The sequence below is a fragment of the Salvelinus alpinus genome, chromosome 3 (genome assembly GCF_045679555.1).
Source record: "Salvelinus alpinus chromosome 3, SLU_Salpinus.1, whole genome shotgun sequence".
Lineage (NCBI taxonomy): Eukaryota > Metazoa > Chordata > Actinopteri > Salmoniformes > Salmonidae > Salvelinus > Salvelinus alpinus.
The window spans coordinates 28429701-28451833 of record NC_092088.1 but is presented as its reverse complement, the minus strand read 5'-3'; the positions used below and the strand labels follow the sequence as shown (position 1 = coordinate 28451833).

At 43.1% G+C, this 22133-nt stretch overlaps 1 protein-coding gene across 2 annotated transcripts; it reads right to left on the bottom strand.

Annotated features, from left to right (window-relative positions):
* Positions 1-699: 699 nt before the first annotated feature.
* zdhhc6 (zinc finger DHHC-type palmitoyltransferase 6) lies at positions 700-13221 on the bottom strand. 2 transcript variants are annotated; one of them, XM_071392432.1, is made up of 11 exons: positions 12851-13221; positions 11361-11916; positions 10416-10507; positions 8371-8530; positions 7854-8012; positions 7170-7223; positions 6376-6543; positions 5656-5697; positions 2892-3040; positions 2236-2282; positions 700-1924 (listed from the first exon to the last, which is right to left on the bottom strand). In XM_071392432.1, the coding sequence occupies exons 2-11, from the start codon at positions 11625-11627 to the stop codon at positions 1806-1808; spliced, it is 1257 nt and encodes a 418-aa protein (XP_071248533.1). In that variant the 5' UTR covers positions 11628-11916; positions 12851-13221; the 3' UTR covers positions 700-1805. The 2 variants fall into 2 exon arrangements, with proteins under 2 accessions (XP_071248533.1, XP_071248534.1); XM_071392433.1 differs by having other exon boundaries at positions 2892-3037.
* Between the last annotated feature and the right edge of the window lie 8912 nt (positions 13222-22133).

Sequence of the window (22133 nt, the reverse complement as noted above, 5' to 3'; positions counted from 1 at the left end):
CCCTCCAGCACTCCTGCTCTGAGACACTTTAGGAATACAGACCCAGGTCACCAGTTCAACAATATCTCAACCACTGGCTTGTGGTTAGAGAAGCAGACCAGCAACTGGAGGGTTACTGGTTTGAATCCCAGCTCAGACAGGGAAATCTGGTGCAGAGTAAGCTGGCAACCAAAGGGTTGCTGGCATCATCTTAGATACCAACAAGTGCCCTTGAGCAAGACACTTAACCCCTAAATGTATTTATAAAGCCCTTTTTACATCAGCAGATGTCACTAAATGCTTATACAGAAACCCAGCCTAAAACCTCAAACAGCAAGCAATGCAGATTTTCTTCAAGGGCCCTGCAATAAGGCTGGCTCATTGCTTCCAGCCCCTTCGGGTATACGTGTGTCCTAAAGGTTAGGTTGTGAGCCTAAAGACACATTTCGATTACCTGTAAATGAATGGACAATAAAGTACATCTTGATCTAGGATCAGTCTTTCAAACTATAATGTATAAGATTATACGGACAGAGGGGTCCTGATACTACATCTGTGCTGAGACGCTTTGTTATTAGGGGCCCTGAAGGTTTGCATCACTTCGGCCCAAGACATTAAGCGACACAGCAGTAAATATATCCTAAAATTAACAGTTTCACACAATAAAGTCAAAGGTCATTCGTGATGGAGTGTGAAATACAAAGATAACTGACACTCTGCTGTTATAGGGAAGGACAAGTTTAATTTTTTTAATTCACTTTGAGGGTGACAGTGTTTTACAAAAATAATAAGAACAATTCCAAAAATTGAAATAAAAGTTAGCATTTTCTTTTGGCTGTACAAAGAATACAGAGAAGAAATTGCATGACGAAGCCCTGGGTTAAAGCTGGGCAGAGGAATTTGCATAATTGTATAATCGGGCAAAGGACATCAGGAAAAATGATAAAACAGCGGATTCAAGTAAAAGGCTCAACTCCTAAACAAATGAAATCCCTATTGTTTAAGACTATAGTTGTCTCTTTCTATGGCAGCGGTATCAAACTAAACTCCTGGAGGCCAGGGGCGTATGCAGGTTTGCAGGGCTGCAGGTAGCCTGGCGGTTCAGAGCGTTGGGCCAGTCTGGTTGCTGGTTGCTGGTTTGAATCACGGAGCTGAATAGGTGAAAACTGTCGGTGCCCTTGAGCAATGCACTTGACCCTAACTGCTCCTGTAAATCGCTCTGGATTATAGTGTCTGCTAAAATGAACATGTGTTCTTGTAACTAGTATCTGATTTTGACCTGGGAAAGCAGGGATGTATTTCAATAAGCTAAAGTGGCTTCCTCTCCTTATCTGCACTGATGTGATTTTGACAGGCGAATGAAACAGTCCAGAAGCATTCACCATATTGCTCTCATTGATCCTACGTTTCCAGATCAGTACAGACGAAGGGTGAAAGTCACTTTGCCAAGTCATTTGACTATTAAAACACATCCCGGGTGTGTGAACTCCTCAGTTGATCAGTGACTGGGGGGTGAGTCTCAATAGTTTTCAAAGCACAGAGCGCAAAAATACAATTAAGATTCACCCATTGAAAGACACACAAAGACCTCGGCGGCTCAGTTGGTAAGGGCATGGCGCTAGCAACACCAGGGTAGTGGGTTCATTTCCCACAGGGATCACATACACATCACACATTACTCACTGTACTTCGCATGAATTAAAATAATCTGTTTAGTGGCATATAGTATTATATATTACCAAGGAGAAAGACAAAAGACACTGCAGACCTCCAGGAATTGAGCGTCATACCACTCCCTGCTCTGTGGCAAATCTTAATGTCATAACTTATTTAACTTTCTTCTCCTCACTGCTGGTCTCACTGGTCATTGCACTAGTCACTGCTGTGTCGTAATGGCACTTTTCTACACACCGGCGGGGAAACCAACCCCGCAGGCGAACTCCAGCTGAAGGAAGAACCAAAAAGATCACGTTAGAAATATACAGTAAAGGTAATTATTGTAATTCTGCAGTGTTGGGAGGGCCAGATTCACATCATTCACTTGCATCTTTGCTCTATTTTTTCTCTCTCTGGAAGATAAATCCAGAAAAGGCAAACATAGAACCACACACATTAAAAAGTGGGAGATAATCAAGATTACTATGTAACAGCTCTGTTGGGAAGTTTCCATTCTCTTCTGCAAAATGGCTGAAAAATGTGCACAGGTGAGAAAGCTTTGAGTAAAACCTGGCATTCTTCCATGTTTCGGAGCCATACCTTTAGTCTGCTCGTCATCCAACACTTTGTCCCCATACATCCACCATCTGAAGAAACACAGAAAATAATTCATGGTTCTGAAATTCTCTGAAAATTTGGAGAAATCAATTCATTCTCTGACATTATCCGGCCATTCAGGTACAGTCATTTACCAACTGACAACCTGGCAGGCATGTGGGAAAGCACTCAGCTGAAAAAAGAAGCTCGGAATAGCCAAAACATAATACCTGGCAGCAAATGGAGACTGTAAGAACCAACTTCAAAAATAACTAAATTATAGGGACAGGCTAATAACCCCAAAGGCATAGAATATTGCCATTTCTCTTCTCTATTGAGGCACTCAGGACTTTTCCAAATGGTACTATCGCTATGGCAATGAGTAATACCATGACTACGGTAACTATCAGACTGGTTTTCCCCAATCAGAAGAGACGTGTGTATCACCATGGAGGTGATGGAGTTCACTTTAGTGGTTCGCCTCAATTGGAACCACCAAAGCCTGAAAATACATTCCCCACAAACAAACTGCAGATAGTTTCCAGCCATAAACTTGCAGATTGGTTGCCTTAAACCTGAAGATTGGTTCCCCCCCCCAAAAGTCTGCAGACTGATCCCCCCCCCAAAAGCTAGCAGATTAGTTCTCAAAAGAAACTCACTTGGTCCCCCGGGTGGCAAGGATGGTCTCCCCCTTGTGGAGGCCGATGCGGGGCTCCTCGGTGCAGGGAGTCCTGAAGAAGGTGTTGAGGCCCTTGCTCAGTGGGCAGCAGGCTCCGTTGTAGTCCTCCACTACCCGATACTGAATCTGCTGGCCGAGCCACAGGATATAATATGGTTAATATACCATCATGACCATAACATCAGAACTTCAACATTTAAAAGTGGATTATAGCGACATATTTGTAAAGAAATATGATGCAGACGTGGCTTCAGAAAGGGATGCCAATGTAGTCGGCGTTTGGAAGGTACAGTGCATTCGGGAAATTATTCAGACCCCTTCCCCTTTTCCACATTTTGCTACGTTACTGCCTTATTCTAAAATGGATTGGGGGAAAAAATCCCTCATCAATCCACACACAATACCACATAATGACAAAGCAAAAACCGGTTTTTAGACATTTCTGACAATTTATATATATTTTTTTAATCTACAGAAATATTACATTTACAGTTGAAGTCGGAAGTTTACATACACTTAGGTTGAAGTCATTAAAACTCGTTTTTCAACCACTCCACAAATGTCTTGTTAACAAACTATAGTTTTGGCAAGTCGGTCAGGACATCTACTTTGTGCATGACACAAGTAATTTTTCCAACAATTGTTTACAGACAGATTATTTCAATTATAATTCACTGTATCACAATTCCAGTGGGTCAGAAGTTTACATACACTAAGTTGACTGTGCCTTTAGACAGCTTGGAAAATTCCAGACAATGACGTCATGGCTTTAGAAGCTTCTGATAGGCTAATAGACATAATTTGAGTCAATTGGAGGTGTACCTGTGGATGTATTTCAAGGCCTACCTTCAAACTCAGTGCCTCTTTGCTTAACATCATAGGAAAATCAAAAGAAATCAGCCAAGACCTCAGAAAAAAAGTTGTAGACCTCCACAAGTCTGGTTCATTCTTGGGAGCAATTTCCAAAATGCCTGAAGGTACCACATTCATCTGTACAAATAATAGTATGCAAGCATAAACACCATGGGACCACGCAGCCGTCATACCGCTCAGGAAGGAGACGCGTTCTGTCTCCTAGAGATGAACGTACTTTGGTGCGAAAAGTGCTGAAGATAACAGGCACAAAAGTATCTATATACACAGTAAAACGAGTCCTATACCGACATAACTTGAAAGGCCACTCAGCAAGGAAGAAGCCACTGCTCCAAAACCCCCATAAAAATGCCAGACTACGGTTTGCAACTGTACATAGGGACAAAGATCGTACTTTTTGGAGAAATGTCCTTTGGTCTGATGAAACAAAAATAGAACTGTTTGGCCATAATGACCATCATTATGTTTGGAAGGAAATGGGGGAGACTTGCAAGCCGAAGAACACCATCCCGACCGTGAAGCACGTTGGTGGCAGCATCATGTTGTGGGGGTGCTTTGCTGCAGGAGGGACTGGTGCACTTCACAAAATAGATGGCATCATGAGGGAGGAAAATTACGTGGATATATTGAAGCAACATCTCAAGACATCAGTCAGGAAGTTAAAGCTTGGTCGCAAATGGTTCTTCCAAATGGACAATGACCCCAAGCATACTTCCAAATCTGTGGCAAAATGGCTTAAGGACAACAAAGTCAAGGTATTGGAGTGGCCATCACAAAGCCCTGACCTCAATCCTATAGAAAATGTGTGGGCAGAACTGAAAAAGCGTGTGCGAGCAAGGAGGCCTAAAAACCTGACTCAGTTACACCAGCTCTGTCAGAAGGAATGGGCCAAAATTCACCCAACTTATTGTGGGAAGCTTGTGGAAGGCTACCCGAAACGTTTGTCATGTGTCTTTTGCTTCCGTCTGGCCACTCCACCATAAAGGCCTGATTGGTGGAGTGCTGCAGAGATGGTTGTCCTTCTGAACGTTTCTCTCATCTCCACAGAGGAACTCTGAAGCTCTGTCAGAGTGACCATCGGGTTCTTGGTCACCTCCCTGACCAAGGGCCTTCTCCTCCGATTGCTCAGTTTGGCTGGGCGGCCAGCTCTAGGAAGAGTCTTGATGGTTCCAAACTTCTTGGGGACCTTCAATGCTGTAGAAATGTTTTGGTACCCTTCCCCAGATCTGTGCCTCGACACAATCCTGTCTCAGAGCTCTACGGACAATTCCGTCGACCTCATGACTTGGTTTTTGATCTGACATGCACTGTCAACTGTGGGACCTTATATAGACGGGTGTGTGCCTTTCCAAATTATGTCCAATCAATTGAATTTCCCACAGGTAGACTCCAATCAAGTTGTAAAAACATCTCAGGGATGATCAATGGAAACAAGATGCACCTGAGCTCAATTTTGAGTCTCATAGCAAAGGGTCTGAATAGTTATGTAAATACGTTTTTTAATATATGTTTTTATACATTTGAAAAATGTTCTAAAAACCTGTTTTCACTTTGTCATTATGGGGTAACGTGTTTAGATTGATGAGGAAAAACATGAATTTAATCCATTTTAGAATAAGGCTGTAACGTAACAAAATGTGGGAAAAGGGAAGGGGTCTGAATACTTTCCGAATGCACTGTACATACACATGTTTTCCCGAATTAATGGGAAAATAGACTAACATATTGTCTGGAATACTGAAGACACTGCAAACAAACACTCACCTAAGTAGATGAGGTTGCAAATATTTCACCATCCATCAATACATACGAGGTGTCTTTGAACCAATGCTACCCATTGCTGTCTGAACAGGAACATGTCAGCTACTTACACTTCTCACCCGCTTGTCAGCTTTTTGTTTCAGTTGCTCAATCTAGAAAGCAAACAAACACAAGAGAATGGTTTATCATTGAAAATGCCAAACATCTCAAGTCTGTTAAGTGTGACAACCCATGTTCCGATGGTTCAGTTGGGTTGGAGCATGGCGCTAGCCATACCAGAATGGTGGATTTCATTACCAGATGGACCACACATACTTACAACAACAAAATCTATTATATCTATCTATCTATATTTATTTCAGCCACACCCATTGCTGATAGGTGTATAAAATCGAGCACACAGCCAGGCAATCTCCATAGCCAAACATTGGCAGTAGAATGACCTTACTGAAGAGCTCGGTGACTTTCAACATGGCAACATCATAGGATGCCACCTTTCCAACAAGTCAGTGTGCAAAGCTGTCATCAAGGCAAAGGGTGGCTACTATGAAGAGTCTCAAATATAAAATATATTTTGATTTGCTTAACACTTTTTTGGTTACTACATGATTCCATATGTGTTATTTCATAGTTTTGATGTCTATTTACACACACAACTGACTGTCAGTCACATTGGATTCCATTTTACATCATCATAACAACATGACAATACAAACCTAGTGTTCGCTTTAAAAATGCATATAATAGCATAACTGAATGCAAGTCAACTTTGGATAAAAATGTCTGCTAATGCTAATTGACAATATTACATCAACATCATTATCGCTTACGGTTAAGGTGTGCTGGTGACACTTGGCGTGGATGGGCCACTGGATGCCGTCGCCCTCTGGGCTCCCTGACCAGGTGAACACCTGTTTGAAGTTCTCCCAGCGCCGGCCCAGGTCGTAGGGGAAGACAAACTCTTCCCCCGTTTGGTAGTACTGAATTCTGTCTTTGGCCTGAGGATGGAGGAGATGGAATGGGAAAAAGAGAAACGAGGCAGGAACGAGTGAAAGCATGAGAGAGAGAAACATTTAGTGAGTGAGTGAGAATGACAGAGTGAGAGAAAAATACATTAAAAAGTAAGAGAGAAAGAGATGAGAGAAAGGGAGTGAGACAGAGTGAAAAAGAGTGAGGGAGAGCAAAAGAGTAAGATAAATAAAGTAATTGATAATGAGACACACACACAGAAAGAGAGTGAAAGAGTTCACATGGTTCTTTCTGGCTCCAATGTTTGTCTTAGGGTTTACCTACCATCTTAAAATCCTAGTGTCACATTAGCTAAGTTCTTCTGTACTAAGTCCTTGACAGGCTAAGAGGCCACTAGAATAACACTGATGTCTAGTCTATTAGATTAGCTGAGATCTACTGGATTATCCTGCCCTTTGGACAACAGTGGCACGGCTGTTGACAAACACACTAGCACCAGTGATCATGAAGGTTATGGCCTAGCAGGTGAAAAAAAAACATATCCAGAAGAATAAGGAGACGAAGAGTAATGAGGTTGTAATTTTCAAACAAGGTAAGGTTGTATAGTGGTTGTACAAAACCTAATCAAACTGCTTATTCCATGACAAACACTCACCTTTTCCTCGATCCAGGCCTCAATGGAGGTCTTGTTTCGAAGGATGACTTTCATCTTGGGTGGAGAGAAGAAAAAAGGTTTGGTAGGAATTATGTGAGAGAAACATGGGAAACTCTCAGTTACTACTGTGTAATACCTACCAAAAGTACTACCATCATCTCTTAAAGAGATTTTGTATAGTTTTTAGCCAGCAGCTCTGAAAGTAGCGCTCACGAGCCAAAAGTGGTCACCGAAAATTGCTACTACTTCACATGTGCAGATATGTGCATCACGGCTTCGCGCTCTCCCGATTTCTGCTGTGTATGCATCTTGCTAGCTGTCACTCAAACGGCGAGGGGCTGAAGCTCATTGGCTAGAACTTAAATTTCTAGGGGGCTGGCCCACGCGGGGGCAAATGTAGGGGAAATGGCACAGCATAGCTTCCAGAAAAACTAGGGATTTTCTAGGGATTTCGTGGCTAATTGAGGTAAGACAGTAAAGTTTTTTTTTTTTTTTACTTAGTAGTCGCCAAAGTTCCGGAGAATGTCTTTAATTAAATACACACTCAAGTATACAGTGTCATCTACTAGAGGTGAATCCACTAGACATTCATATGAGTCTACCCTGCACCTGGAAAATAGCTGAATATGGACAATGGGCACACTATTACCATCAGTATTCTATTACCCCCAATGTGCATGTTACCTGTATGAAGAACAACATGCCAACGGCTATGGTGGTGCCCAGTGCCAGCCCTAAGGCAAAGAGAGTGGCAGCGAAGGCGGGTACGCTGAACGGCATGATGGGTTGAAACCGTCTGACGGCGCTCATGTCGATCTTCACGGTACTCCAGCCAAAGGATATCTATAATAACAATTAATAAGAATGCATTTATATTGAGCTTTTCTAGGACCCAAAGACTACTTGACGAAAATGCACTATCAATTTAGAATCTCCATTGAGCATGCTTTTCAGTCCAGGAGTAGGCTTAATCTGATACCCTTTTCCCACTACTGAGTCAAATCAAACTGAACCAAAGTGTACTGTGCTGGCCTGGTTACATATCCACCATAGTTGCTGGAAGCATAAAAAGTACTGTAATATATCCAAACGAAACAGTATGGTTCGGGTTGGCATGAATGTGAGGTTATGGGTCTGGGAAACCAGCCTACAATGATGAATTGATAAGAGGTCAAATGCAAGTGTGTCACTGACTCCTCACCCGCTCGTAGAGCTGTGTGTACATGGTCATGATAAAGATGAAAGCGGCGTGCGAGCAGCCGAGAGGCGCCAACAGCAGGAAACTGGTGAAGTAGGCGTGGTTCTGGTGGCCGCAGCAGTTGTTGATCCACGGGCAGTGGTGATCCATCTTCATCACACACCTGAGGATGAATAAATGAATGAAATGATTTATCAATTTTAAAAAGCATATGAACTTGTCTCAGCCATGTGAATACAACAACACACACATTAAAAGTAATTGAGGATTAAAAACAATAAAGTCAGACGTATTTTCATTGTGGATCTTAAAGAAGGGACGGAGGCGAAAAGGAAGAGGAGAAAGGCAGAAGAAAAAGAGGAAGGGGAGGAATATCAGCATTGTGAATCACAGGCTTGAATGATTGACATGCTGATGGCACTGGCAGGAAGAAATGTGACGTTACAGAGCAGACAATTTCCTTATTATGAATCGTAGCATTGGTAGAAAGTATGAGTAGTAAAAACCAGCATCCATTCTATGTGGTTAATCTCTAACTGCAATCTCCTTTGTTTCACCCAGCTGAGCACACCCCATATTTAAATCAAATCAAATCAAATTTTATTAGTCACATACACATGGTTAGCAGATGTTAATGCGAGTGTAGCGAAATGCTTGTGCTTCTAGTTCCGACAATGCAGTAATAACCAACAAGTAATCTAACCTAACAATTCCACAACTACTACCTTATACACACACACAAGTGTAAAGGGATAAAGAATATGTACATAAAGATATATGAATGAGTGGTGGTACAGAACGGCATGGCAAGATGCAGTAGATGGTATAGAGTACGGTATATACATATGAGATGAGTACTGTAGGGTATGTAAACATAAAGTGGCATAGTTTAAAGTGGCTAGTGGTACATGTATTACATAAAGATGGCAAGATGCAGTAGATGATATAGAGTACAGTATATACATATGAGATGGGTAATGTAGGGTATGTAAACATTATATTAAGTGGCATTGTTTAAAGTGGCTAGTGGTACATTTTTACATAATTTCCATCAATTCCCATTTTTAAAGTGGCTGGAGTTGAGTCAGTATGTTGGCAGCGGCCGCTAAATGTTAGTGGTGGCTGTTTAACAGTCTGATGGCCTTGAGATAGAAGCTGTTTTTCAGTCTCTCGGTCCCTGCTTTGATGCACCTGTACTGACCTCGCCTTCTGGATGATAGCGGGGTGAACAGGCAGTGGCTTGGGTGGTTGTTGTCCTTGATGATCTTTATGGCCTTCCTGTGACATCGGGTGGTGTAGGTGTCCTGGAGGGCAGGTAGTTTGCCCCCGGTGATGCGTTCTGCAGACCTCACTACCCTCTGGAGAGCCTTACGGTTGTGGGCGGAGCAGTTGCCGTACCAGGCGGTGATACAGCCCGACAGGATGCTCTCGATTGTGCATCTGTAGAAGTTTGTGAGTGCTTTTGGTGACAAGCCGAATTTCTTCAGCCTCCTGAGGTTGAAGAGGCGCTGCTGCGCCTTCTTCACAACGCTGTCTGTGTGGGTGGACCAATTCAGTTTGTCCGTGATGTGTACACCGAGGAACTTAAAACTTTCCACCTTCTCCACTACTGACCCGTCGATGTGGAGTGAGTTAGTAGAGCTCAGGCTTAGACATCTACTAAGAGATAAAGAACTAATGGATGGGTGCATACATTTCAGTAAATTGGCTTAAACTATACTGTTTATTCATTAGTGCACACCGTAGCAAACCGTAGCAAACTGTTTTGCAACTTATTGGCCAAGATCCAGTTAGTCCTTCCCTGTTTAGTCCAGTTTGCTTCCAAGTGAATAAACCCTTTTGCTTTAAAGCCCAACATGTGCTATTCAATCATTTTGGGACCGAATTATAGGTGAGCTAAGTGTGGGCAAATAAAATGTTCAAGTAAATCATTCATTCAAGTCAATTGGAGACTTGCCTGGGGAAAAAAGTAAGATTACGCTATAAAGAAGCACAACTAGAGCACATTTGTAGCAGTGACAAGACAGAGTCAGGGTTGCCAAGTCTACCTGTTGCACTTGCGGCAATGGTGGGATCTCGGGGCCTTGTAGCCTTGGCACATTCTGCAGAACTGAAGGTACTTGGTGTCTTCTTCCTTCTCCTGTTTAAGAGGAAAAAACACACGTCAATGGCCTGATCCATTCAATTTCTACTCTATCGGATATCCGGATAGACAAATTGTATTTATTTTTTAAATGCTATTGGCTCTAGACCAATCAGAATGACGCAAATAAACATGACAGAGGTAAACGGGATATGCTGCTTTTCTCCGGTAGTTTAGCTAAAAGCAACAGCGAAAAAATAAGTTAGATTTTCACCATGATAAAACTGTTTCTGTTACAAAAAGGTTGTCTTTGTCGGGTATAATGGAAAGTCCATTAGGTGAGTGCCTGTAATGCTATTTGAAGTGGGGGAAATATGTCAAGACCGATGTCAAGGCAGCCTGGAGGGATAAATGCGCAGCGGTAGCTCAACGCACCGCTATAAAAACTACATTCAAAAGTTTGTCATTTTATTAAACTAAAAATGTCAAAAGTCATGGTATATCCTTGTAGGTAAAAATGTCACAATAATGATTTAATTGAGACAAAGCTTTTCATTGTTAAAATGTTCTCTCCAAAAATGAACAGTCACTCAAATAATATAACACTAATGTCCGTTCGGATATTCAATTAACCGTGCCCATCCCTACCTTGGTCCCACAGGATGAGCAGGCTTTTGTTCTAACCCAACACCAACACTCCGGATTGAACCAATCAGGGCCTAGTGCTGGGCTGGAACAAACGCCTGCCTGCACCCAATTGGCTCTCCAGGAGGACCAGGGTATAAGGCTAAGTGACCACTCTGCTCTACAACACAATTTCACACATTGTTGTGTAGCAGCAAAATTATCAGTTTCCCTTGTCTCTGTATAATGGGTTAATAAAGATGTATTTCTCAGCTTAGCTCCTTACTGGTTTCCAGCCAAGGGGGGTGTAACCAGGGCCCACGAACATGGCGTTGAAGTAGTTGTAGAGAATGAGCACGGACCAGTTGATGAGCATGATGAAGTTGAAGCTCCCTCCCGTGGTGTCCAATGGCCAGTACCAGATAATGGAGTCTAATATGGCCATGGAGGAGCACACGGCGATGACCGTCAGGGCTATCACTGGGCCCCAGTGACACAACCTACGGACCTCATGGAGGTTCTCGAACGTCACGAGGGCTGTAAGAAAGTTCATAGTTTATTTGGTTGTTTTTGTGTGTGTTGTGTTTAGGTTTTAAAGGCGTTGTGGTTTGGGAGTTCGTCAAACACAGAGGTTAGATGCACTGCTTCTCTCTACTATCTGGCACAGACAATGAAGACAACGGGCATCTTTTCTCTCGTCTTCTGAACACCCAGCAACCGGCTGGGTTGCAAGTTACAGAGGCAGTCCGTGTCCCAGAGTTCTTTGTGTTCCTGGCGATGAGCGGCATCCTTTGACAGCACGGGAGACTGCACTATCCCTGTGAGAGATGCAAGTTCTCCATCTGAGAGAAGGACATAAATATGACCACATTGTGAGTGACACTGATAGGGAATTGACTGTTTGAAAGATTGACACGGTATACTTAAGTTTATAACAGTTGCTTGGCTGAACAACACTGGACCAAGTTAGCTACTTCAAATTAGTAGCTAGCAAAGTTGTTTAAGGTCTCCCAAATATAATAACCAACTACAAAGCTACTTAGTGTCAACAAGGGGGAGTTATGTGTCACACTATTTTGATTGTGAAACGTTATAGTTATGCCAACGTATTTTACAATAAAGCACCCTACGGTTAAGCTCAATTTAACCAAAGCACCTGTGACCTGCAAAAAGCTCAAACTGAACATGGCCTGAGCCTTTTGCTTGTGTCATTACTTTACTGCCATATAGGTAGCTAGCTAGTAAACTTAAAATGAGCAGACCAAGACGATGGCCCCGATTAACTAACTCATGGTAATTAGCTAGCTAGCTGACTAATTTGGACAGACAGTCGGCTAACATCGTTAAAGTGCCTCCATGCTCATAAATCAACATAACTATTTTGAATATGCCAGCTGTCAGTGTCAAGGAAAGACAACAACAGACTGTCAGTTTGACAAACAAGAACCACACGGACAGGTGAAAATAACTGGGTTCTCAAAGCAAATTCAGGCAAAGCTAGCTAGCGAACATTACTAGCTAGCTAGTATCTACGCTAGCTAACGTTAGTAACGATGTCGTTGCCTGTCTTGACTGTTTTGTTTCCCAGTGCGAGCTAGCTAGCTAGCCAAGCATTAACGTTAGCCCATCCCCGATGTTTCAAATTGTGTGCGATTTAGATGAAATGTAAACTGCAGGCATTTTTTAAAGACCATTAACATATTATTTAATAGATATTCGTAATATTAATAACTACCGACAACATGTCAATGTTCATGAATGAAGTAAACTACCCACCTCGCTACTTCCTTTATTTAAGCCGTGTTCCAGTCTACGCGAGATTACCGTGGGACCTGGCGTCAACGTTTTTTCCCCTGAATTTCAAAATAAACGTCTTGCCGGAAGCACTTACTTTTTGAACAGAAACTTGTGAAATTGATACAAATTATTACTTTTTTGACACAACAAAAATAATAAGTCAATGAAATACCAATGATTTGAAATAATACAATAAAACCATGTTACAGTGTACATCAAATTGTGACGAAAACGATTAATTAGTTGGACAGTTGGAGAACCTTATGAGAACTAAACTCAGCAAAAAAAGAAACGTCACGTTTTCAGGACCCTGTCTTTCAAAGATAATTCGTAAAAATCCCAAAAACTTCACAGATCTTCATTGTAAAGGGTTTAAACACTGTTTCCCATGCTTGTTCAATGAACCATAAACAATTAATGAACATGCACCTGTGGAACAATCGTTAAGACACTAACGGCTTACAGACGGTAGGCAATTCAAATCAAATCAAATCAAATTTTATTAGTCACATACACATGGTTAGCAGATGTTAATGCGAGTGTAGCGAAATGCTTGTGCTTCTAGTTCCGACAATGCAGTAATAACCAACAGTAATCTAACCTAACAATTCCACACTACTACCTTACACACACACACAAGTGTAAAGGGATAAAGAATATGTACATAAAGATATATGAATGAGTGGTGGTACAGAACGGCATGGCAGATGCAGTAGATGGTATAGAGTGCGGTATATACGTATGAGATGAGTACTGTAGGGTATGTAAACATAAAGTGGCATAGTTTAAAGTGGCTAGTGGTACATGTATTGCATAAAGATGGCAAGATGCAGTAGATGATATAGAGTACAGTATATATACATAAGAGATGGGTAATGTAGGGTATGTAAACATTGTATTAAGTGGCATTGCTTAAAGTGGCTAGTGGTACATTTTTACATAATTTCCATCAATTCCCATTTTTAAAGTGGCTGGAGTTGAGTCAGTATGTTGGCAGCGGCCGCTAAATGTTAGTGGTGGCTGTTTAACAGTCTGATGGCCTTGAGATAGAAGCTGTTTTTCAGTCTCTCGGTCCCTGCTTTGATGCACCTGTACTGACCTCGCCTTCTGGATGATAGCGGGGTGAACAGGCAGTGGCTTGGGTGGTTGTTGTCCTTGATGATCTTTATGGCCTTCCTGTGACATCGGGTGGTGTAGGTGTCCTGGAGGGCAGGTAGTTTGCCCCTGGTGATGCGTTCTGCAGACCTCACTACCCTCTGGAGAGCCTTACGGTTGTGGGCGGAGCAGTTGCCGTACCAGGCGGTGATACAGCCCGACAGGATGCTCTCGATTGTGCATCTGTAGAAGTTTGTGAGTGCTTTTGGTGACAAGCCGAATTTCTTCAGCCTCCTGAGGTTGAAGAGGCGCTGCTGCGCCTTCTTCACAACGCTGTCTGTGTGGGTGGACCAATTATGGTCACAGTTATGAAAACTTAGGACACTAAAGTCTACTGACTCTGAAAAACACCAAAAGAAAGATGCCCAGGGTCCCTACTCATCTGCATTAACGTGCCTTAGGCATGCTGCAAGGAGACATGAGGACTGCAGATGTGGCCAGGGCAATAAATTGCAATGTCCGTACTGTGAGACGCCTAAGACAGCGCTACAGGGAGACAGGACGAACAGCTGATTGTCCTCGCAGTGGCAGACCACGTGTAACAACACCTGCACAGGATCGGTACATCCGAACATCACAACTGCTGGACAGGTACAGGATGGCAACAACAACTGCCCGAGTTACACCAGGAATGCACAATCCCTCCACCAGTGCTCAGACTGTCCGCAATAGTCTGAGAGAGGCTGGACTGAGGGCTTGTATGCCTGTTGTAAGGCAGGTCATCACCAGACATCACCGGCAACAACATTGCCTATGGGCACAAACTAACCGTCGCTGGACCAGACAGGACTGGCAAAAAGTGCTCTTCACTGACGAGTCGTGGTTTTGTCTCACCAGGGGGGATGGTCGGATTCTCGTTTATCGTCGAAGGAATGAGCGTTACACCAAGGCCTGTACTCTGGAGCGGGATCAATTTGGACGTGGAGGGTCCCTCATGGTCTGGGGCGGTGTGTCACAGCATCATCGGACTGAGCTTGTTGTCATTGCAGGCAATCTCAATCCCATTGAGCACGTCTGGGACCTGTTGGATCGGAGGGTGAGGGCTATTCCCCCCAGAAATGTCCGGGAACTTGCAGGTGCCTTGGTGGAAGAGTGGGGTAACATCTCACAGCAAGAACTGGCACATCTGGTGTAGTCCATGAGGAGGAGATGCACTGCAGTACTTAATGCAGCTGGTGGCGACACCAGATACTGACTGTTACTTTTGATTTTGACCCCCCCTTTGTTCAGGGACACATTATTCAATTTCTGTTAGTCACATGTCTGTGGAACTTGTTCAGTTTATGTCTCAGTTGTTGAATCTTGTCATGTTCATACAAATATTTACACATGTTAAGTTTGCTGAAAATAAAAGCAGTTGACAGTGAGAGAACGTTTCTTTTTTTGCTGAGTTTATGACTGTGGTATGTAGAGAAGATTGTAAAACTAGGTCCAACCAAATCCCCCAGAAAGAGAGAGGTTATTGAAAGTGGTGTGGGGGGTAAAACATATTACATAATTAAATCAATAGGTGCAGCATCAAAATGGGCAAGAAAATAACAGAATTATTTAACCAGGAGCGGGTCCATCGCCAGGGTTGCAATCTCAGTCAGCCCTGTGCTCTACAATATTTACATAAACTAATTGGCCACTTTTCTAGAAAAATCCTCAGCCACTGGTGTTAGTCTGCACAATTCAGAGGTTAAATACCTTCTCTTCGCAGATGACCTGTGCCTGCTGTTACCCACAGCACATGGCCTAGAGCAGAGCCTGGACCTTCTAGAGCAGTACTGCCTGACCTTGGCCCTGGTAGTAAACCTAAAAATACCAAAATACTGATTTTCCAGAGAAGATCCAGATCTCAGGGAATTAGACCAAAGTTCTCAACTGGTACCAAACATATAGGTGTGGTTTTGCGTACTGAGTTTAATTTAAAATCAGGGCTAGGCTAATTATACTTCAATTAATCCAGATTTAAAAAATTGGCTTTCTAAAATGTTGCTTAACTTCAGATTAATTAGGTCTAGACTAGGTAGCCCCAGACTAAGGTAAAGTTAATCTTTGTGAATCCTAAATAGATTAACGATGTGTACTAGGTGCTGACCTGAGGATGCTTCAAAAACCAGGGACACTTAAACATAAGCATTGTGTGGAATTGGAGCAAGTCACCTAAACCAAAAAATGGACAGAGGTAAAGGAAGACATTCAAAGAATTTATGTGACTTTGAAAAAAAACACATGAAAGCGAATTGTGTAAAACCACAAAATTATTGAGAAAAACAGCATGATTCATCAACAGAAAACAAGAAAAATAATGCCTGGACTACCATTTGTACCAGACGAGCCCCATGAAAGAATGGCACCAGAGGGGATGGTTGCCGTTTTACATGCTTCTAACCAACTGTTCTAGTTTGTTCGTTGTTTGTAACTTATTTTGTACATAATGGTGCTGCTACCGTCTCTTATGACCGAAAATAACTTCTGGACATCAGAAAAAATATTACTCACTTCAAACTGGACAAAGATTTTTTTTTAACAAGTCCAACACGAAGGATATACTGTACTGCTTTCTCAGGAACGGGCCCAAACCCCTGTCATTTGCGTAAAGAAACGACAGAGAAAAAGGGGATGGAGGTCGGGCTGCCTTCTGAGAATTTGTAGGCAAGTGAGTAAACCCCCACTGCCATCTGTTCTATTGGTCAACGTGAAATCATTGGAAAACAAAATGGATGATCTACGATCAAGATTATCCTACCAACGGGTCATTAAAAACTGTAATATCTAATGTTTCACCGTGTCGTGGCTGAACGACGACACAGATAATATAGAGCTGTCGGGATTTTCCATGTGCAACTAGGGGAGAAAAAACTAGATGACCTTTACTTCACAAACAGAGACGCATCCAATGCTCTCCCTCGCCCTCCATTTGGCAAATCTGACCATAATTCTTTCCTCCTGATTCCTGCTTACAAGCAGTACCAGTGACTCTCTCAATACGGATGTGGTCAGATGACGCAGAAGCTATGCTACAGAACTGTTTTGCTAGCACAGACTGGAATATGTTCCGGGATTCATCCAATGGCATTGAGGAATATATCACCTCAGTCATCGGCTTCATCAATAAGTGCATCAACGACGTGACCGTACGTACATATCCCAACCAGAAGCCATGGATTACAGGCAACATCCGCATCAAGCTAAAGGCTAAAGCTGGACACTAATCCGGACATTTATAAAAAATCCTGCTACGCCCTCAGACGAACCATCAAACAGGCAAAGCGTCAATACAGGATTAAGATTGAATCCTACTACACCAGCTCTGACGCTCGTCGGATGTGGCAGGGCTTGAAAACTATTATGGACTACAAAGGGAAACCCAGCCATGAGCTGCCCAGTGACGCGAGCCTACCAGACAAGCTAAATGCCTTTTATGCTCGCTTCGAGGCAAGCAACACTGAAGCTTGCCTGAGAGCACCAGCTGATCCGGACGACTGTGTGAAAACGCTCTTGGTAGCCGATGTGAGCAAGACCTTTAAAGAGGTCAACATTCACAAAGCCGCGGGGCCAAACGGATTACCAGGATGTGTACTCAAAGCATGCGCAGACCAACTGGCAAGTGTCTTTACGGACATTTTCAACCTCTCCCTGACCAAGTCTGTAATACCTACATGGTTCAAGCAGACCACCATAGTCCCTGTGCCCAAGAAAGCGAAGGTAACCTGCCTAAATGATTACAGCCCCATAGCACTCACGTCGGTAGCCATGAAGTGCTTTGAAAGGCTGGTCATGGCTCACATCAACAGCATAATCCCGGATACCCTAGACCCACTCCAATTTGCATACCGCCCCAACAGATCCACAGATGACTCAATCGCAATCCACACTGCCCTTTCCCACCTGGACAAACAGAACACCTGTGTGAGAATGCTGTTCATTGACTACAGCTCAGCGTTCAACACCATAGTGCCCACAAAGCTCATCACTAAGCTAAGGACCCTGGGACTAAACACCTCCCTCTGCAATTGGATCCTGGACTTCCTGACGGGCCGCCCCAGGTAGTAAGGGTAGGCAACAGCGCATCTGCCACGCTGATCCTCAACACTGGGGCCTATCAGGGGTGTGTGCTCAGTCCCCTCCTGTACTCCCTGTTCACCCATGACTGCGTGGCCAAACATGACTCCAACACCATCATTAAGTTTGCTGATGACACAACAGTGGTAGACCTGATCACTGACAACGATGAGACAGCCTAAAGGGAGATGGTCAGAGACCTAGCAGTGTGGTTCCAGGACAACAACCTCTCCCTCAATGTGAGCAAGTCAAAGGAGCTGATCGTTGACTACAGGAAAAGGCGGGCCGACTAGCCCCCCATTCACATCGACGGGGCTGTAGTGGAGCGGGTCGAGAGTTTCAAGTACCTTGGTGTCCACATCACCAACAAACTATCATGGTCCAAACACACCAAGACAGTTGTGAAGAGGCCACGACAATACCTTTTCCCCTCAGGAGACTGAAAAGATTTGACATTGGTCCCCAGATCCTCAAAAAGTTTTACAGCTGCACCATAGAGAGCATCCTGACCGGTTGCATCACCGCCTGGTATGGCAACTGCTCGGCATCTGACAGTAAGGCGCTACAGGGTAGTGCGTATGGCCCAGTACACCAATTGGGGCCAAGCTTCCTGCCATCCAGGACCTATATACGAGGCGGTGTCAGAGGAAAGCACAAAAAATTGTCAAAGACTCCAGTCACCCAAGTGATACTGTTTTCTCTGCTACCACAGGGCAAGCGGTACCGGAGTGCCAAGTCCAAGACCAAAAGGCTTCTACGACCAAGCCATAAGACTGCTGAACAAAACTGGTGGCAGACCCCAGTAAGACCAGAGACAGATGAGCTGGGGGACTTGTTGACCGGGATCATTGATAGCCAGCAACCCCTGGATGGTATCCCCGATGATGACCATTTGGACAGTTATGGTGGAAAATTGCAAGATTATGTTATAATACTTTTATTGCATCAAATGGTTGTTTTATGCAACAGAATAGAGTATTCCTATAACTATTGTGTGTGTGTTCTACTGAGGATTTACATTGTCTTTTGGGTGATAAAACCTAAAGAGACCGCATTCCAGAGCATGAGTTAATGTTTCTGTTCTATATGGTACCAGGGAGAGATGACCCCAGGGCCAGACCTTGGTCTGTACACAAAGATGACTGTTTTTACAGCAGATATAGTCTGCTGTGAATTATAGGTATCTTTCATACAGATCTTAACCTTGTGACCCATTCTATATATCTGTTGTTCGTCATGTAGGTTGAAAGGGGTGTATCTTAGCTATAGAAAAACCTTTGTACTTTTGTCTCGGGGCTCTCAACGAATCATCTGAGGGTGATTCGTCGACCAGCCATCGCTATTGCTAAGCTCTCACTAATAAAGATTTAGTTTAAGTAAAGCTCTGACTTGTGTGATAAGTTTGTCTCTCCTCATTTGATAGTAAAGAAATTAACCACCACACAGTTCAGATTGGGGACTGTTCCAATCCTCATTTAGTAGGACACATTCTGTCAACATGTGCCATCCCCAGACTGCAGGGAATATGCAATATTGTCAGTCATCTCTTGCACTCCCATTATAAAAATGTATGTCATGAACTCAAGTCTTGAAGAAATAATGTTCTCTAATGAAGCAATGTAATCATTTTCGAAAGGCAAATGATCACCTTAGCTTGGAGGGGATAAGACAGGATGAAGGTCCGCCTGCTACATCTGCAGCAGCCATGAGGGAACATTGTGCGCTAACCCAGGCCGGAGGATAAAGACAGAGGCTAAGCACGCATGAGAAACTGGCCATGGAATTTCATGAGCGCAAACTAATGTATTTATAAGAAGAGCATGGATGTAAATCCTTCCTGTTGAGTTGGCTATGAAGGAGGAGGGAAACACAAAGCAGCGGCAGTACCAACGTTCTTCTCAAACCAGCACCAGTTCGGGGTCACAATATTTCCATTTGTGAATTAAAAACCTCTTTGTTACCAATCCATGGCTATTGTTTGCTTCAATCAAACCTCTTTGTTAACAATCCATGGCTATTATTTGCTTCAATCACTTGAGCTATCGTTGTTGTGAGAAGTGCTGCATAGCAAAAGCATCTCTGCAGGCTAGTCCATTTCTATCATTGTCTGCCTCAACCATGGGAACATCTGGGTCATCCTCATTTTCATTGCGAAGATCTGGGCAGCCATGCTGTTTGAGGTAATTGTGAAGCATTGCTGTTGCAATTATGACAATGCAGCATCTTCTTGGTTGAAATGTGTTTCTGAGACACTGGAAACGACTCTTCCATACAATAAACATGTGCTCCAATACACCTCTGGTGTGGATATGAGCTTGGTTGGACCGTTGTTGCTCAGGTCCTATTGCAGGAAGATAAAGGGTGAACAAGAGGTTGGTCTGTGCATACCCACTGTCACCAAGTATGTTTCCACTATGTTGTCCTCCTTCAAGCTGAGCATACAAAGAGGAGTTTTGGAAAATCCTTGAGTCATGAGTTGCACCTTACCAACGTGCAACAATGTTGGAGAACATTGGGAGTGCACACCCTTTGTATATTCATTGAGAACCAGTTTTTACGATTCCTGTACTTCTCAGCATCTGTTAAAAAGGGATACTTGATGGGAATATGACATCCATCTATACAGCCAATGACTCCAGGGAAGTTCCCATATTCATAGAACTCTACCTTGTAGTTGGCTTGGGCAGTAGCATCAAATAACTTGAAGTAATTGTCTTCCAATTCACATATAGCATTGCAGACTTTGTCGATTATTCTGCATACCATTTCAGTTAGTCTAGTTTTAAAGTGCAATTTAGTCTAGGATTAGGCTTAATCTGTGTCCGCGAAACCGCCCCATCGAGTACTGTACACATTACAATTACTTAGGTTTAATAATAAGCACAACTGGACACCTAGATGAGGCAGTGAATGAACTGAAAGATAAAGCACACTGGGAATTACATGCCATTAAAAAAAGGATAATTCAAATTGAAATACCTATTAAAGTTTGACTAAAAGCAATTAAATGTGTCATTAAATCAATTGCACTTTATGGCAGCGAGGCGTGAAGTCCAGCACAATATTTCACCCAATGACATAAACCCCCCAAAAGATACCAACCACCCAAGCCATAGACTATTCTCTTTGCTTCCGCACGGCAAGTGGTACCGGTACATAAAGTCTGACACCAACAGGCTCCTAAACCACCTCTATCCCCATCCAATAAGACTGCTAACTAAATAGCAAACAAAATGACTACACAGACTTTTTTCTTATTGTCTTTATGCAAACTCACAGGGCCCTACACACTTATGCACACTGACACTCCAACACACATACAAACACTCACTAATTTGCTCACACACACACAATATGCATACACCGTACAGTACATTTATACTGACTCTACACACACACACCCATACATACAATCAGCATATACGCTGCTGCTACTCTGTTTATCATATATCCTGATGCCTAGTCACCTTACCCCTATACATATCTACCTCTATCGATCCAGTATCCCTGCACATTGTAAATAGGGTACTGGAACTGACCCTGTATATCAGAGGAGGCTGGTAGGAGGACAGGCTGATTGTAACGGCTGGAATGAAATCTATGGAATGGTACCAACACATCAAACACATGGAAACAACTAGTTTGACTCCGTTCCATTTAATCCATTTCTGCCATTACAATGAGCCTGTCCTCCTATAGCGCCTCCCACCAGCTTCCTCTGCTGTATATGGTATGCTTACTTACTTTATCGTGCTCTTATTTCTTGTTTTTGTTCTACCTTGTTATTTTTAGTATTACATTGTTATTGATTACTGCATTGTTGAGGTTAGAGCTGGCAAGAAATGCAATTCACTGTACTTCACTGTGCATGTGACATTAAAACTTGAAACACTGAAATACAGTGACCCCCTGTAATGCCAAGAGCTGAGCAAAGAAGAGTCTCCTCTTCCAGCTGGTCCTGGGCCTGAGTTCACAAACCTGTTCTACTAACACACTGAAGCCTCAGGACCAGAACATCCAATCAATTAGAATAAAACAAATGACAACCCAGTCAAAA